Source organism: Parasteatoda tepidariorum, chromosome 2 (genome assembly GCF_043381705.1).
Source record: "Parasteatoda tepidariorum isolate YZ-2023 chromosome 2, CAS_Ptep_4.0, whole genome shotgun sequence".
NCBI classification, from domain to species: Eukaryota; Metazoa; Arthropoda; class Arachnida; order Araneae; family Theridiidae; genus Parasteatoda; species Parasteatoda tepidariorum.
Window position 1 is genome coordinate 96,926,001 of NC_092205.1, and position 19,421 is coordinate 96,945,421.

The 19,421-nt window shown below is 32.3% G+C and overlaps 2 protein-coding genes across 3 annotated transcripts in view; one reads left to right on the forward strand and one right to left on the reverse strand.

Moving 5' to 3' along the window:
* LOC107447737 (tubulin alpha-1A chain) overlaps positions 1-6,586 on the forward strand; it is a 50,413-nt gene extending 43,827 nt beyond the window's left edge. For both annotated transcript variants that reach the window (XM_043050522.2, XM_043050523.2), the window contains 3 exons: positions 2,123-2,385; positions 3,739-4,003; positions 5,334-6,586. In XM_043050522.2, coding sequence (XP_042906456.1) covers positions 2,123-2,385; positions 3,739-4,003; positions 5,334-5,633 — 828 coding nt within the window. In that variant the 3' untranslated portion in view covers positions 5,634-6,586. The remainder of the gene's footprint in view (positions 1-2,122; positions 2,386-3,738; positions 4,004-5,333) is intronic.
* A 2,420-nt stretch (positions 6,587-9,006) lies between these two features.
* The window catches only part of LOC107447750 (apolipoprotein L3-like), a 13,133-nt gene continuing 2,718 nt past the window's right edge, over positions 9,007-19,421 (reverse strand). Inside the window, exons 2-4 of the mRNA XM_016062750.4 lie at positions 15,179-15,488; positions 10,818-11,287; positions 9,007-9,491 (exon numbers count right to left, since the gene is read on the reverse strand). Of these exons, the coding sequence (XP_015918236.2) occupies positions 9,168-9,491; positions 10,818-11,287; positions 15,179-15,476 (1,092 nt within the window). The 5' untranslated portion in view covers positions 15,477-15,488 and the 3' untranslated portion in view covers positions 9,007-9,167. The remainder of the gene's footprint in view (positions 9,492-10,817; positions 11,288-15,178; positions 15,489-19,421) is intronic.

Below are 19,421 nucleotides of genomic sequence, written 5' to 3' on the forward strand. Positions count from 1 at the left end.
CATCTATTACCATGAGCTTATAAACTTATACTGTTGCATCTATTTATCCCTCTTTTGAAACAGTATAACCAAATTTTCAAATAAAAATTGAAAGCTATACAGCATGTAACATGTCTACAGTTTTCAAATTGTGAATATACGAATCCCAAAAGTTTTTGCAAATAACCGTTACTCACCTACTGAGAATTCTTGGATAGTGACGATTTTTTTGAGGTTGCTATTGACGACCCCGCCTTGAAGACAAGATAAACCAAACTGAAAAAATTCGTAGGATTCAAGTCTGGTGAATAAAGTGGCTATTCTTGTGATTTGAGATAATCAGAGAAATATGCCTTAGAGGAGTTTTAAGTGCTACTTTGCTGTGTGCTTTTAACGAAATGAATTAATGCATTGTATTTTGTAAATGTTCTTAATTTTTGTAAGATGGCGGAAAAGTGATTATTTTAATAGTGATGACAGAATATCCAGAAATATAGAACTTTAAATGCAAATTCAGCTAATTAACCTTATTGATGAACAGCTTCATAAAAGAGCACATTGAAAATTGTTAATGTACTATGATGGTTATGGTGAGTAATAATATTATACTAATCTGCTAATTCTTTAGATAAGGCAGTTTTCCCTGAAAAAATTACTTCGTAAAAATCTTCGTGGTCTTTTTATGCGAACTAAAGCTGAATTTCCAAATTACTAAAATGACACTTATGGCATGTTTTCCCACTAAGTTCTTATTAATTACTGTTCTTATATTAATAACACTTTTGTAGTCGCAGTAAAAGTTAAATCGTGGGCATTAGTTTGCAGGTTGTAGTTGCCTATGGCTTATCATTAGACCCTAGAATATTTTACATTTAATAGTAGAGCTTAGCTTTTTTACTAAATCAGAGAACTTAGTTTAACATTCGCCAACGATTGTAGAAGTCCATAAGGGCATCAGACTTAAAGACATTTATATTTTACCGTAGTACGTAGCAATTCTACTACCAAAACTACTTTGAAGTATCTGATTAGTGCAAAAACATAATTTTGAACACAATTTTCGAAATAGAGTTTATTATAAATTTTAAATCCCTAATCTCTTAGCTTTCTAAAAATGCTTTACACCTGTTTGTACACGTAATTATTTACGAAAGTATAGCAGTTTTTTTGCAAGGCGATAACACTGAATAAAATAGTGTTTTCAAATCTTTAAATTCGTTTATCTCAAAATCAGTTTTTTTCTTCACATTTTGCACCACTTTAAACACGAGTTCTTTTTAAAATAATTGTCTACAATTTTTCATTAATGTTTATGATTTGAACACACATGTTTCAAAATACAAACTTAGAGAAAAAGTTGAATTTCTTTTTTATGCATGTTTTTTTCACAAAGACAGGTGCGGAAATTTTTTAAAATTTTACTTTTTTTAACTACAACGAGCCCTAACTTGGTAGTATATGCCCTTGCCTTTAAGATAATAGTTCGGAACATAGTTGATAGCCTTCTAAATAAAATTCTCAAAGGAGTTTTTGTTTTGGGTGACGGAATTCTTTTTACAGTGCTTAGCGTACATGCAAAAAATGCTTTATTATTACCTAAAAATGGTCATTTGAAAAAAAAGGATAAATTTATTACCCAATGGCAAAATGGGTCTTGGTTTAGATTTGATGGCGTCCACACACTTTTCAACTGTGTTCAAGACGTATAATTATTATCTTGACGGTGATTTCAATATAAATATGAATGCTGAAGAAGAGTATTTTGAGACGTCTTGAAACACGTTCATAGGCAGGATATGGAAAATCAATCCGACGACAAACATGAACTGAGACAGTTTTTGCAACCCATGATTCGAAATGTTGTGGCGTAACGGAGTTCAACCAGAAACAAAAAGCATTTGACGAATGGGTAACCAGTAATCATACTAAGACGATCACAATTTATTTTTTTTAATAAATTTTTTGCTAGTTTTATAAGCTTTTGCTCATAATGAAACATATAAGCTAGTTTTTTTTTAAAATTTAATACTAGTATGTAAAAAAAAGAGTTGTCGAAACTAGTCGAATATCTTAACTTGTAGAGTTAATTGTTACACCCACATTCAAAACGCTATATAAAGCTAGAAAATGACTTTATTTCCAGGTTTCAACAGCAGTTGTGGAGCCCTACAATTCAGTCCTTACTACTCATACGACTCTAGAACATTCCGACTGTGCCTTTATGGTGGACAACGAAGCCATCTACGACATCTGTAGAAGAAATCTGGACATTGAAAGACCCACCTATACCAATTTAAATCGTCTCATCGGCCAAATAGTTTCATCTATCACTGCATCACTTCGCTTCGATGGGGCATTGAATGTGGACTTAACAGAATTTCAAACAAACTTAGTTCCATATCCCAGGTAAAAAATCGTCTAAGGTCTTTTTCTAAATATTGAAATAGATGTTAGAGCTTAGAATATTACCAAAATCAATCTTGTCAAATCAATTTTTATAGGAGATTTTCATTCTTATAAAAATTAAAACCTCTAATTTAATAAATTTTTCTTCTTTTGTTTTCTACTTACAACTGTAAGCCTCATGCTATACTTTGTGGTGCATGAGGAGTTTTAAGTCGTTTAAATAAATAAAAAAGAAAAGCAATTGCCCCAAACCAGTTTTTTCCTGTTAGCTTTGTACCAGTCATTTTTCTTTTTTATTTACAAAGTATCAGAATATTTGATTCCGGTGGGGTTTTATTCATTTTTTATTGGTAGCATTCCCGTTATCGCGCCAACTACAATCGCTAAGGCACTTATTACTTGCAATAAATTTTTTTTAACTGTATGAAGGCTTGTCCAAAGACAAGATTATAAAACAGCAAGAATGTACTTTCAATTCCAAGCTGCTTCTCTATAGGGCTGTTGCTTTTCTTTTGCATCTGAATAAAAAGGTAAGGGATGCATTTCGGGATTTTTTTCTTTTAAACAGAACTTATTTTTAGCTTAAGAATTTTGAAATCGAATATAAAATATCACTTTTCTAAAAAGAAAATGCATTTAAAAGCACTTCGATGCTTCGATTTTGTCATGGTTTGTATTAACTTTTAAATTTGTATTGTTATATTCATTCATTTTTTTTTCATTAGCTGGGTTAATTTTTTTCCGAAGAGGTTATGAACTTTACATAATTTAGATTTAAAAAAATGTCAGGGTATGAAATACCGGTCAATGGTCCTTACAGTTAAAAAAAAACAGTGTAGCACCAATCAAATGTATGTCGGACAATATCACTTCATCTTAAAAAAGTATCCATGTTGGGAATACTTAGCAAGAGCATACCGGGCAACAGTCCTTTCACTTAAGAAAATATTAATGTAAGGAATACCGGGCTATGGAACTTTACCTTAAAAAAAACACACCAATAATGGGAATACGATGCATTTCTTGCCTTTCCAAACCAGAAAAAGAAAGTCACCAATCCACTCCCTATAAAGAGGTAGCTTGGAATAGAAGGACTGGCGCTGCACACTTGTTGATTTGTAAGCTTGCCACCGGGGTGATTAATGTGTTCCCTATTATATTTCTTTCCCATTTTATTTTATTTACTAATTTTTTTATTTTTAAATCTGGTTGTTGCAACAATTTAGGGATCATTTCTAGCAGTATCGGATACGGATTTATATTGATTATCCAACGGAAAAATATTTAAAATTCTATTTAATACTTGTATTTCTTAATCGATGATCGATTAAATGTCATCATTTCGTTCATCAGAATTCATTTTCCTCTGGCTACTTATGCGCCTGTCATATCTGCCGAGAAAGCTTACCACGAACAGCTGACAGTGGCTGAAATCACGAATGCTTGCTTTGAACCAGCCAATCAGATGGTGAAGTGTGATCCACGTCATGGTAAATACATGGCCGTGTGCTTACTCTATAGGGGAGACGTTGTTCCCAAAGATGTCAACGCTGCCATAGCCACCATCAAAACGAAGAGAACCATCCAGTTTGTTGACTGGTGTCCTACAGGCTTTAAGGTAAGTTAAATCGTTTTTTCAAGATGTAAATTCTTAATAAATATGTAATTTTCATAACACGTGTTTAGCTTAATTGGCTGTAGATTTACATCTGTATTGCTTAAAAAACTCAACTTAAACTCGATATCTTTTTAAAACTTTATTTTATGACCGTCGTTGAACAGCCGACCCACTTTTGGGTTTACGACTACTAATATTCAACTCCGTAGCCTTGCAATCTTGAACCCAATCCAGTAAAGACAAGGAAACTCCTGGTTCAAGTATTGGGAGAAATTTGCCTTCGTGGCGGACTTTTTAATGGAACTAACCCGCATTTGCATGACGCGGAGAGGGAAACCACGAAAATCTCCTATGGTTAGCCTGACGGCAAGAGGACTCTAACCCATGATCCGTCTACTACCGAGGATATTTTACGTCAGCACTGTGGTCGGTGCAAACCGGATGGACCAGCCATCGCAGGGATTCGAACCCGGTCTATCCCCTGAGCCATCACGGCTTGTAGTAGTTACTTTTAACTCTACATGAACAATATAGTTTTAACTAAACATCAATGCTTTATAGACATAACGCCAACTTCTGTAACTGTAGTCCAATGAATAAAAAAAGATTATAAGTGCTGTATCTAGACAAAGAAGAATGATTCCGTCCTATTTATTGCAAAGGCCAATCGATGCGATAAATAAGTGAAAATACCGCTCCTTTATCTAAACACAGCACATACAACGTTTTTTTAGTTTATTGGGCTTAGGCCAACAGATTCAGTTATGATCTATCCTATGTTTAGATATAGGCATTATATAGCAAATACAAATTTTTGGGTTGGCTGAGTTTTTCGCAAAGGCTGTAAAAAAAGCAAAAAGATGCAATAAGTAAGCACTAATCACTATTCTTTGCATAGATGCAGCCATTAAACTGTTCTTCACTAGTTGGGTGAAAGTTTCTCTCAAAGCTCAGAGAAAAAGCAAACAAATACAGTAAATAAGTGACATTCATTGTCTTTTGTCTTAACACAGTAATAACTAATTTTTTTGTCTGTTCGGCTGAAATATATATGCATGATGATATATATATTTGCACTAAAGTTATGCGCAAGAGTGAAAGTTACCCAAATTTACAAAAAAACTGTATTCATGTTTTAAAAATTTTGATGCCAAATTAAGTTTCTTAAGTTTCTATTTTTAACACTCTAAATAGTTAATAATGGGATAAATCCTTAACCAAATAAAAGTAATTTGATGCTACCGAACTTTATTAAACCAAACCTGATTTATTTGTCATTATCTTTCCATATTGGTTCCATACTCTAAATTTAAACTTAATCAATTTGCAGGTTGGAATTAATTACCAACCACCCACAGTTGTTCCTGGTGGTGACTTGGCTAAAGTGCAACGAGCAGTATGCATGTTGTCCAACACAACAGCCATCGCCGAGGCATGGGCCAGACTAGATCACAAGTTTGATCTCATGTACGCCAAACGAGCATTTGTTCACTGGTATGTTGGCGAAGGAATGGAAGAAGGCGAATTCGCTGAAGCCAGAGAAGATTTGGCAGCTCTGGAGAAAGATTACGAAGAAGTTGGCGTTGATTCTATGGAAGGCGATGAAGACATGGCTGGAGAAGAATATTAATTTCCTTGTTTAAAACCTAATTTCCAAGAGGAGTTGACCTCTCTTAATGCTTTGAATTTGCGCCATTTTTTTTAAATATTTAAACTCTGCCCAATATGAACATACTTTTGCATAATGTGGCTGATGAATAGTTTTATTCCATGATGATTTATAAAATTCTGATTCAAAACTATCACTTTATAGTTTTATTCTAAGATGATTTATAAATTTCTGATTCAAAACTAGCTCTTTATAGTTTTGTTCTAAGTTGATTTATAACATTCTTATTCAAAACTAGCACTTTATAGTTTTATTCTAAGATGATCTATAAAATTCTGATTCAAAACTAGCTCTTTGTAGTTTTGTTCTAAGATGATTTATAAAATTCCATATCAAAACTTCTACTTTACACTTTTATTCCTGTAAACGATCTTATTTTATATTCATGTTTACATATTTTATAATGTATACTAAATTCGCATGTAATGTGTTGAATAGATGTTGTGTAGGAGGATATAAATCAAGGCTTTAACTGTGATTCTGTTTTGTAATAACTTGTTTTCATCACTTATAGCACTGACGATTTGCACTGGTGTTTTCAAATTGTCACGTGAAAAAAAAATGCTGCATTTTGCACTCGTATTCACACGAATCTATCAATGTTTGCCATTTCTTATTTTTATATAGAGAGATTTTTTGATATCCGTTTTCTGTTTGGGGCTGATGTAAGTTTTTCTAAAATTGCTAGTTTATTTGAGACATGACTGTAAACTTATTAACTCAAATGGATACAATCAATATAATGATAAGTGCTTGAAATAGTTTTTGTGTGCAATTTCTTTTACTTTATATGGTTTTGTGCTACTACAATTTATTTACTGCTTTGCTAGTTAAGTATTTAGAAAGATTCTGTGATAGAAAAAAAATGTAAGTGTATTTAAATTTTTTTAAATAAATTTTTTTTCTCTGTGAAATTTAAGTCAATGATTTTATACCATAAATTAAATTTTCAATTAGAAAACCTCTCCGAAAATTACCTTTATTCGGTCTAAAAAAATTCATTTGAAACACTCAGTATTTTCCCCTCTTTTTCCCATTCTTTTGCGCCAAGCTTAGTTTATTACACCAATTTGAACAGATTACCAGCAGTAATTACTAAACTTTAAATACAACTTTAATGTTGTATTTAAAGCAGCAGTGGAAAGATGTAGTTATAACAGCACATCTTACCAGGATGTAACTTTTAAATACAATATACTCTCGATATCTCAAAACCGAAGGGACGCTGAAAAAATTGCAAAATAACGAGTTTTCGAGATAACAAGCTCAGAACTAAATAAGTATCTAAAAAGTAAAAAAAAATTATTCTGAAATATTTTTCTAAAAAGTAGAGCCATGAAACGTAAGAACAAAATTATTTAAATATGCATGTATTGATAGTTGATTATAAGCCGAAATACAACAATGATAATTTAATTTTTAAAAGTAAGACAAAAATAATTATGCATTAAGTAGAAAATAATTGGTGGACAATGAACTTATATTGTGATATATGAAAAAATTCATTTTCCATTTCGAAAAAAATTCGACATATCAAGGTTTTGAGAAGAAATCCTTCGACTTAGGAATTCAAATTAACATTAGATGGATATGTTATGCCAAGGGGGGGAAAAATATTTTATTAACATAACAAGGTTTTCGACTTATCGAAGTTCCAGAAATTGAAGAGTATATTGTATTTAATATTTAATTAACTATGTGTTATTTTAATTGAGTAGGCATGAAATACAATCAAGTATCTCTTAGGATGATTTTTATAATATATTTATTTTGTATAACATACGGTTTATCCTAAGTTTTATATTTTAAAAAAATATAATTTGATAGATAAACTACAAGCAAGTTGGAAAAATAAATTATAAATACGTTTACTAGAATAAATTTTCCACTTCGAAAGTAAATATCGAAAATACTAAGATTGCGAATTGAAATGTGATCTATTTCTCTATGGTTGTGACGAAAAATATTTGAAAAAATAAATTTTTAGCACTTAATATTAATAAGCACTTTTTAATAAGCATATTTAAAGTGACCCCTTCGAGCCATTATGATTCAGTCCTAGAACGTGAAAATCCAGTCATTAGATCAAAAGCTATTCAGGATGGTCAGTTTTTTTTCTTCCTTTTTTTGGAGCACTATGCATTTAAATCGCAATTTTTTAACTAACAGTGAACTGAATAAGATTGTACATGTAAAGTTTACTCATTACAAAATCTAACTTTGTTGCTAATTTATAATTTAGATAAAGATTGTGAATCTGTAATCATTACTTAAAAAAAAATTTAGCCTCTTTATATTCAAAAATTAGTATTTTTGAATTTAAATATTGCATTAAAAGATACTTAAAGAACTAAAAATAGAAGTTCGAAAAATTTGAAAATAAATTTTAAAATATCTCTTACTAAAAACCATCGAATTGAGAGAAAAAAATTAAATGGAAGCAATTTTTCACAGCTAAGAATGCTCTAGGCTTGCTTATTATTAGAAATTGGCGTAATTTTTGGTGTACAAAATGCAGCTTCAAAGTAAGATGCGTACCGCACTGGAATGATCATTAGGACACGGTTCCCAGCAGATCACCGAAGTCAAGCATCACTGGCTGCGGTCAGTGGACGTGTGGGTGACCACTTGGATCAGTCTGCGTAGGGACCGAGGGTGTGCGGTATGGGTCCTCGTTAAACTGTTCTACCGTAAATTGCTCGCCTTCGTGTGCAGGTCGTTGGGCTACCGAAGCAGGTGTGCCATCCCCTCTGAAGAGGACCAAAATCGTAATGGCTTGTCTTCGGATCATCCACAGGGATGTTTCCCAGACCGTCGCCAATAGCCCATTGTGCAGCTCTAGTGCGACGTAAATTAACTGTAACTATAACAAACAAAGATGCAGTTTCAAATAATTTTATTTATTTTTTTACGGCTCGCACCGATCTTTCTTTCTTCCCCTCGGAAAATCGGTACCCAGTGGGCACCTGTGAACCTAATATATGGAAACGAGCAACATTACCCACTCCACACTGCTACAGATACCCGTTTATAGGGTGGGCCACATTGACACACCAGAGAGAGAGAGAGAGAGAGAATCATCCATGTCCTGAGCGGGACTCGAACCCGCAACCACTGGCTACACAGTCAGGCACACTGACCTCTCGGCCACCTGGTCGGCACCCTTAATTTTAAAACTACTTCGAAATAGAGGGAAAAAACCACTTATGTCCCGACTTTAAAGCTTGCATTCAAAATTTCATGTTGATTGGAAAATGACATCTCCGTAATCTTCCTTGTAAGTATTTTTGTGTTTGTTCTGTTTCCAATATTTGTTAAAATTGCGAACATAATCTAAACATTGTAAATATGCATTTTATTGAGTGTTTTAGAAACATGAGAAAAAAATGGAGGTATATTATGAATATAAAAGACAAATTTTTTTTTGTTGTTTTTACAAACGAGTTGGTAATTTAAAAAGAGTTTTTAGAAATCTATCTTATAACAAATACATAGTCACGAATCATTGAAAAGGTCTACTTTCACTTGTTGTCTGTAAAACTCGCTCAATTTTGTAATTTGTTCGTTTTCGTTGGCGAGATCTTCCGATACTTTTTGTAATTTCGAAGCTAGTTCTGTCTTAGATCCAGCATCGTAGTTTTTGGAAACTTTCATGTAGTGGTAGATGTCCAGGGCAACGAATATAGCTCCCAGACCAGCTGTGATGACTTGAGTTGTCAAAGAGGCCACTTGAACGTTGCTAACAGCTGTGCTCTGTAGCGCAGCCCCGCTTATTCCTTTAAGCGTTTCTGGACCCATTGTAGCTAACTCTTTCATGGCCTATGAAGAATATAAAAAAGATGGTTAAAATTTACGTTTTGTTTTAGAAAATTGCAAATTCTGACCTTTTATAAAAAATACTTCACTGCCTGCACAAAATATAATAAAAATAGGTTAATAAAATGAATATTGGTATTTTGTTACAAATACAAACAAACATTAAACATTTACCAACATTAAACGTGTTCAGAAAAATATTTTTATGAATTTATTAATTTGAACTATGGGTAGATTTGAAAAAAAAAATGCTAAATGTGTCTTGTCATTATTTTTAAGTAAAAATTATAAATTTTTTAAAATTTATTCTATAATTTTGGTGAATAATATCTATAATTAATAGGTAATATAGGTAGATGTATAGGTAATTTTATTAATTATAGAGCAGTCAAAATTGACAGACTAATTTTGAAGATAATTTTTCTTATTATTATATTTTTTTTTATTTTGTAAAATTTTTAAGAATGTGCTTGTCGCTTTGGTGAATGAAAAAGATAAATATAGTCATAGCTTGATCGTTTTGTTTAGTTACAATAAATAAATACGCATCAATTAGTAATTCAGTAATCGAAAGATTAGAGTTTTACATAATTAAAACACATCATTTACAAAATTCACTATAGAAAAATTGCTAAATTTATTCAAACATGTTAAAAAGTGGTTTAATATAATAAATATAGACAAATTGTTATGAAACAGAAAATTAAATATAATATTTAAGGAATTGCAAAGTTTTGTTTGTTTACTACAATTACATCAATTTGATACAACATTAAATATATTTGAATCATGCAAATCTTCGCAAAACATTTTTAAATCTGTGCATAATACAAAATATTTGATTTATTACTTTCATCGTGGCAATGACGTGCCTCTGTCCCACTCTTTGAGCTTAGAGTTCTCCGAAGCAAATGGAACAAAATGTTCTGTAAAACTTGTTTATTTTACTTTAAAAAAAACAATAATCAATTGCAATCAATAACCAAATTCCTTAATACAACAATCGAGCACAACGAATATTCCTGGAAGACGAGTTATCTCGTCCGTCGCAATGAAAGAGTTAAGTTATAATTCTTACAAACACAACTTGCCATTTTAAAATTTCGAAATTCCATATTCTTTATCTTCCACCAGTTTATAAATTATGAAATATTTGTTTAATGAACTAAAAAAACATATATACTTACTTCTATGTCCTTGAAGCAATGTAAAAAAGAAAAATTATAAATTAATGAAAAAAGAACACATTTATATATAGTCAGAGCATAAGTAAATTTGTAATATACATATTATCAGAACAAGAATAAATTTGTATTAGAAATACCGTACCTGGAAGAACTCTGATGATGATGAAATTGTTCGTGAAAATGAAGGCGCATCGCTAAACAAATTGTCAGTTTTCGTCAACTGATTCAGAAATTCTTTGTCCTCGGAATATAAACTTTTGATGAGGACTAGAATGTCTTCCAGAGAGTTCCCGCCACTTTTTAGATGACAAAATCGTTTCTTCACTTCATCGCAACAGGGCGATGCTCTCAAAACTTTTTCTAAATCGTCCAACAGTGTTTCGTTCCTCAGTTCAGACAAAATAACTAGGACATCTTGTTCGTGCAAAACAACTTCTTTGAAGGCAGCACTCAGAGCTTTGGTGTAGAATGTGTCTGTTTCTAAGGCTTTAGAAGCCTGCTCTGTTAAGTCTTTAGTGAGATACACTTCAGCCAAATTGGCCCCCAATGTTGTCGCAGAGCCAGCTACTGTACCCACTAATCCACCAGCAGACATGGCTAATGACAAACCACCTGTAAAGAAATGTAAAGTTTATTAATCAACTAAAAATAAAATTGGTAGTTTTTTAGTGTAACACTTTCGCGATCAAAGATTTTTAATTGGGAGCTTGCGCATCGAGAAGAAGTAGATCAAATATATCCACACACATGTGACCTATGACGTCGGCGCCAGCTGATCGTCAATCAACAAAATGGCGTGTCAAAGTTGTTCTAAGGTGTTCGGCGTGAGTTACAATTTTAATTAACGTGAAGTTAATTAAATGCAGCGCCCTATTGCACATTGAATTTGTTGAAATATAATTCTTTCTTAGATTTATTATTTGTTTGTATATTTTATTGTAACACGCGATACATTTTTACTTTGTGTACCTGGCAACTTCGACGCATAATTAGTTTGTTTATGTTCGACATGGCATCGTGCCAGTCTTNAATCAGAGGTTAGCGCTGATTTCCAGCTGATGGCGTCCTGTCCTAAGAAACCAGGCCTTTAGTTTTGACACTGTCAACTTTTACTCTTATGCTTGTCATTGCTTTTGACCTTTTATCTGATGCTTTTACTTTTAACTGCCTGTATTGTATGTGTTTTGAGTTGTTGTTGTCCACTCTTGGACCTGAGTTCAAACAGCCCTGGCCTATGTGCTGCTTTGTGCAGCCAACTAATTGCTGAAATACGTAAGGGTTTGTATAATAATATAAGGGTCCGTTGACCTCTAGACTTAATATTTTCTTAATTTATTAGGATCCTTTGACCTTATTTCAATTCGGTGGTTCCTCTTTTTTGTGTTTTAAACGATTAATTATCATTATCCCTTGTGGCATTTTTAGAACAACTTGTAGTGTATTCCTTGCTGAAATCAAATTGTCGGGCTGTTGCCATGTAACTTATAATAAACTGATCTGAATATTAACAAATGCCACGGTGGGGCTTCGCCGGGTTCCCCGACTGGCACTGATTGAGCCTCTTCTGGGTGGGCCTGCCGCGGCGACGGTACAGATTTTTAACGCATACCCTGAATTAATAGGGTGAGTTGTTATACATATTACATACATGGCATCGTGTCTGTCTTTGTGTTAAGTAAGAAATATATGGTGAAAGAATTAAAATCATTGTGAAGTATTATAGAATGTATCACTTAAGAGAATTGATACTTGACTGGGTAAGTTAACTCGAAATAGAATGAAAAGAACAGTTGCTAGCGAAAACAAAGCCACGTTTTAACAACCAATCAGGTTCGAGATACACATAATACGTCACCTGCAGGTATCCCATTCAAAAATTCTTAGACAGGCAGCACATAAGTAACTGTGACAGTAGGTTTAGATCATGATAACTCTAAGTGGGATGAATCTGAGTGGTACTGATCATGAATTCTAAATGAATTCTTCATTAAACCAGTTATGTTGGGCTCGATGTTGTTAAAAAAATAGGTGATAAAACCGGTAGTCGTTCAATAGAAAATAATTTTTATTAGTTTGTAATATTTTTTGAATAATTGTTGTTCGATTGGTTGCACTTCACTGGAAAAGTTAAGAACTAATTTGTAAAATGATCAACTGAGTTATGAAATAAGTTTATGATTATACGTTTAAGATCTTTCAATTAATGGGCATGATAATGATAAATAGACTATAGAAATAAAATTATTTCTTCTAGCAAATGCAAATTTATAGAAGAATTTAAAAGATAAAAGAAATATGTAGAACGAAACTATGTTGTTTAGAAGAATTTTGATCTTTTTAAACCTGTTCAAAAAAATTTTTATGCTTGATTTAAATTTTTAGCACGTAATTCCACCTGTAAATACGGACACCACTAAGTAGACCCCTTGTGGAAAAATCAGGTTACTCGACCCCGAGATGGTTCAGAGAGCGTTTGCAGAAATTTTTTTTCAAGCAGAGTTTTTTCCGTTTTGATTATGTGATATCATTTAACTCTAGTTTATTTAACTGTAAATTCAATTTTTTCCATGAATACCTCCCACTAGAAAAGAACAAATTATAAAATAACTTTAATCGCAATTCTACATGTGTATGAATTTTACCACTTGATTTATCTTGAAGCTGATTTTATTTATATAATCCAGCTACTTATAGTTCCATTAGTTTTTGCATTATCAGTATTAAGATTCAAAAATTTGAGATTCTGGTGTCTAGAATGTGATGATGATATTACATATTAACATATAAATTCCATTTCGACCTATACTATTTTTTCAATGAAGTGTGACGAGTCACGAATTTTTTTACCATAAAGAATACATTGCACTTTGAAAGAAATCGGAATATGTAAATCAAATTTTCATTTAAGAATCAAGTAAGTACTGGATTTTATGTTGATAATGGCATTATCTCTCCCATAGTTATATAAAAATCCATATCATAAGCACGTATCGTTGATATGGAATAAAGTAGAAAAACAACATGTAAGAGTGTAGATAATTGTAGTTAACACAAACATCCGTTACTAGTACAAGTACCATCATCAGTTTCGCGTTATACAATTATTTTTATTTGCATCATCAGCGCCACTAGTTCCATCAGCTCTAACATCATCAGTATCGTGACACAGATTTTGAAATCGTCGTCCGAAACTGAGGATTGCACTGATTGAAAAGTCATTTTATGTCTGTTAATTTCAATTTTCGCACATTTTTGCGTTGTTCTATTTCATATCAAACTGTAATAGTACAAAAATATCCTTTGTGTTTCGAACGTTTGTTTTCGATACGTTAAAGTTATAAATATATCAACACTTTAAAAGAGTGAAGGAATTCTTAGAAATTTGTTTGTTCCAGTTTCGCCAATAAGTTCAATTTGGTGCTAATTCATTTTAACCAGTTATGTAAACATCTAATTCTATTATACAGTGCACAGAAAAAAAAACGAACACATTATGAAACTTTTGATCTAATGTTAGGATTTTCACTTACTAGGACTAATTCACTTACTAGGAATAGGGAAACTAGGACTAATTGTCACTTATTAGTGATTTTCAAGTGAATTGTAAAAATACTCAAATTTTGAATTTTAAGTTGACACGGTAATTTTGAATTATGAAGCATATAAATTTTTACATCATTCTCAAAGCAAACAATTTTAAATGAAAACAAAAAATTTGAACTAAGTCGGTCTAATAGTTTTCGAGAAATCTAATTTTAATTAACTTTTTGACCAGTTTCTTTCAAATTTCGTATTTTTTTCATTTAAAATTTCCTTCCTTATAATGAAGTAAAATTTTTACACTAAACAGTTAAAAAATATTCTGAATTAAATTAATAAGAAATAATTAGATAACCAAATTTTACCCTTGGGATAAACAAATTTTCTAATTCTGCAAAAAAGTTTTCAATTGCATAAACAATTTTCGAGATATCGTGAAATACCCAAAAAATGAAATTACTCTGATCCAAACTTTTGACCACCCTACTGATCAAATTACCTAACTTTCAAAATTCTTTTTTTATTTTATAACCGTCGTTGAACAGCCAACCCAATATTTTGGGTTCACGCCAGCGCCGTGGTCGGTGCAAGCCGGATGCGGATTTGTTTCGACCAGCCATCGCTGGGGATTCGAACCAACCCGGTTCACCTCATTGGAAGGCAAACACTCTATCCCCTGATGTGATTACCCCATGTATTTTCAGGATCAGAAATCTAAATATATCCAAAAAAAGATATGCTTATTCAGAGAAAGTACGTTTTTGTGTCTGGTTTCGTAACTTAAACTATAGTCTGACCTGATTAATTAGCATATTTAAGATTAGGCCGTCGAACTATTAAGATTGAGTCCTAGCACGTGAAAAGTCATATTAGATCTAAAGTTACACCGGGTATCCACTTTTTTAAACAGTGCAATACACAGTTAATTGTTAAGTAATAGAAATGTGTAAAATTAGGCAATACCACTGAATGGTGACAGAATGAGACCACCAATTGCAGCAGTTCCGCCTGCAATACTGGACGATGTACCAGTAAGGCTTGCTAAATTGACATTGCGGTGATGCCGGTTGATTTCCTTGGCCACAGACTGGATGGTAGTGATGACTTCACATCGGCTGCTTGACCACAAATCTGACAAGGTGATGAAAGTTCTTTTGGCCTGGTAACATCCTAGCAAGGCCGTCTGTAATTTATTATTGAATTCTTGAATTTGTGCTTTCAGCCCTTCTTTAGTTTTCTGCCTGCTCTTCACGGCACCCATTTTATTTATAACCTGCAGATAATTGATAAAAAATAAAATAGATTAGGCAAGCCCAACACATTATTGCGAGACCATTTAAGGTTGATGCGAGTGATTGTGTGAGATATGCATTCATGGAGAAAAAAAATCCCAACATCACAAGAAAAAATTATTGTAGAGTAACGAAATTTCGGCAATGTGTTTGTCTGATATTTAATTGATTAAAGTTTCAAGACCTCAAGTTAGTGCAGTAAAGAGAAAACCAGTTTAAATATGAAATACTGGTACATTAATAACTGGTGTAAGCACCAGAATTTTGAATGCAAGCGTGCTAACGGGCATGGAGTGTGTCATACAGATGCCGTTTGTCATTTTGTGGGATTGAGTTCCATGCCTGTTGCACTTGGTCAGTAATACGGGGATAGTTAATACTGACTGTGGATGACGATGAAGTTGTAGTCCAATGATATCCCATGCCTGCTGATCGATTGGTAAATGATCTGGTGATCTAGCAGGCCAAGGTAACACACCGACATTCTGTAGAGCATGTTGGGTTACAACAGCAGTATGAAAGCAAGCATTATGCTTTTGGAAAATATCTCCTTGAATTCTGGTCGTGAATGGCAGTGAAACATATTGAATCACCAGGTTGAACTACAAATTTGCAGCTAAAGTGCGTTGAATAACCACTGCTGCTAACAATCAGGCACAGTAGATGTATTTCTCCCCAGTCTTTCTGCGATATCGCGGAAGGAAAATCAGCCTTCTCGCAGTCCTATCTACGTTCAAAGTCAGTGAGCTGTTGATAATGGCTTCTTCGTCTTCTTAAGGGCATTCTTGACTAACAGCAACTCACCATGTCAAAATTTAACGAAAAATGACGTTTACGACCAGTTGAACACGTATTTAAAGCAACCCTGATTTGCATGTTCAAAGTGTCGCTAATAGCGTAAACTTATTCTCCAAGCACGAAATTTGAATAGACATCTTCTTTTAGTTCTATAAACAAAATCTACCAAATTTATTCTACCTATCCTGCTTGGTGTTGGGATTTTTTTCCCCTGCCTGTATAGCTAAAACCTAAAATGAGCTGTCTTTTGAAGGACTGGTTCGATCTCTAGTGGTAACTAGACGCCTACCCTGCTTTAGATGGATGAATACCAGATACCAGTATGTCTGGGAATTACTGGCGGTCAATGCGCATTGAAAATTGCAGACGGCATTGAATCATGCCACTGGTCACGAAATTGTGGAGCCTTAACCTACATGACAAAAATGGTTTTTATTATTTATTATTATAGTTAGTTATTCGAATACATGAGGCTATTTGAGTTGGGTGGGGCAGTCTTGCTGGTATTTATTACCTCTAACGCTTTAAACTTTAGAGTTAATGCGTCTATATTTAGCTTCACGCATTGATTTTATATAATTACACAATATTCCAAAACAAAACAAAAATTAACCACTACCCATACATGTTGCAATAGAATAAACACAGTAGCCACAAAATTATTTTACACATAGTAACAGAATAAAATGAAGAGTCAAAAGCAATTTCTATCGAAATTAAATAAAATAAAATAAAATAATAAATTGTATAAAGGACTTGGAATCAGTTGGAATTTATCAGAATCGAATAAACTTATCATATAATTTACGAAATCATATTGAAATTTGAAAATTTGAAGATCAACAACACACAGGTAAAAATAATATTTTTAATGCAGAAAATTGTATCATCTAAATAAGATTTTTGTAAGTTTGAATGTTTTGTGGTTTGTAAATACTGTATAAAGCATAGTCAAGTCGATGTGACAAGTGCTTTAAGAAAAAGAATAAACGTGTAAGCTAAGCATTTTTGTGTGAATTAAGAGCCTGATTTAAAGATTATAAAACACCAAGTGTTAAACATCTAGCTAATTAGTTTTCAGAGAATTCTGCCATGGAAACTTTCATCTGTGAAAAAGCTTGGTTTTAAACTTTACCATGGAAAACTTAGGTGCTCTGGCTGAGATAATGATATTTTTAGTAAGCTATTGTAATTAGAAATGCATAGTTCTGGATATTAAAGGTAAAGTAGAAACTACTTTTTAAAATGTTTACCGGAAAGTCATGACATTTCTGCGCATTTCGATGTTCTTTTGTCATTTATTAACTTATTGCAAACTTCAAAGTTGTGCCAAGAATATTTTAGAGTAAGAGAAATTGCTTACTCGTAATTCATTAAGTTTTTGGTTTTTCATTTATTAGTTTATTATTATAATTATTATTATCATTGATATTGTTATTGATATTGTTAATATTATTATTATGAATTCTATTATTGCAATTTATGGTACGATGGTTAGCTAAATCCAAGTACCAGAAGAAGTACAGTGTGCAAAATAAAAAATATATTACTTTAAATAGCTTATGTTCTATTGATCGGAATTTCATAAAATAAATGACAATTTTAATGATTTGAAAGAGTGACATCTATTATGCTAATTGGTTAGTTCTAACAGTTAACTAAGTTGCACAATCAGACACAAAAACGTCCTTTCTCCGAATTAACACATCTTTCTTTTGACAGATTTGAATTTCTTACCTTCAAAATATAGGGGGGTAGCCGCACTCTGGGAAATATTGTCCCAATAGTTTGGTCGGGAGAGCAGTTGAAAGTTTGAGCATATTTAGCATATCTCGGAAAGTTCTAAGGCGAATCGAAAAACTTTTTTGCATACTATTATGAAATACATTTCATGTTAAAAATAGTTTTTATTTCTTTTTATTATTTTATTTAACTAGAATCAAACACATTGAATTGTAAGGTATAGAAATTGTTACTTCGTTTTAAACTGTATAATTTCTCCCTATATTAAAAATTGGTATAATTATAAAAACTGTTGCTTTGGGTGATCAACCTTTCATTACATTTTATTTTGCTTTGCAAAAATTACAATGCTTTAAAACTTGAAATTACGAATGTGTGTATAAAAATGTACAGAGAGTACGTTAAAGTGAAAAACATTAACTTTCAAAGAAAAATTCGAGAATTATTTATTGTTAAACTTGTAGCAAAAAATATCAAACTACAGATAGGAGGAGTCCAACTTGACATACTGAAAGAGCCTTATTTCTTTCGCTACATAACAAGGCTTTTTTTTTCTTCTTCAAAATTCTTATTTGTTTGAAAGTTACTGCAATTTTAAATACTTTTTTAAGAATTTTTTCTCTAAGTATTTTCAATTGAGATAGAAAAATTTTAAATTGATGATTATTCATTGTTATAGAAAAATTTAATTTCAATCAAAAGTAACAAAAAAACAGAGAGTGTGAGAGGCCTTTCTATCGAATAGAAATCAATCAATCAATTTTAAGTCAAGTTAAATCAAATTAATTTTAAGTAAATGAGCTAAATTAATTTCGTTAAACGAATCGATCTCAAACCTAAAGATATTTTAATATAAGTGGGCTAATCCCCCTGTTCGATGCCGCTCACCAACCCCTTCTCAATAATTGTTGTTTCTTGGCAGAAAACAGCTTTTCTACTAAAGTTAAAATCATTCACTTAAGATCTATGCACTAAAAGGAATTCTGTTTGCTTACATTTGTGCCTCCACTTCCCACGTCCAAATATCCAAAATGCTATAACGTCTAAAAATCTATTAGTATCTATATATATATATATTTCTCTTGCGCGGTGACAAAAAAAACCTCATTACAACTCCCCGAATGGCAACGCTAGAAAATCGACCAATGATTGCCGCTAAAAATGTCACATGCCAAATCTAGCTGATGTGGCTCAACATATAGCGCTTTTAAAAACGGAAACTGAAATAACCTTAAGCTAGACAGAAGTGAATGGTCTTTGTCGATAGATCTCTATTTTAGTATTTTGTCGAAAGCGCTTTTTTTCACGAATTTATATATTACGAATTTATTTGACGATTTTTGATTTATATCACGAATTTATTTGTTTTACTA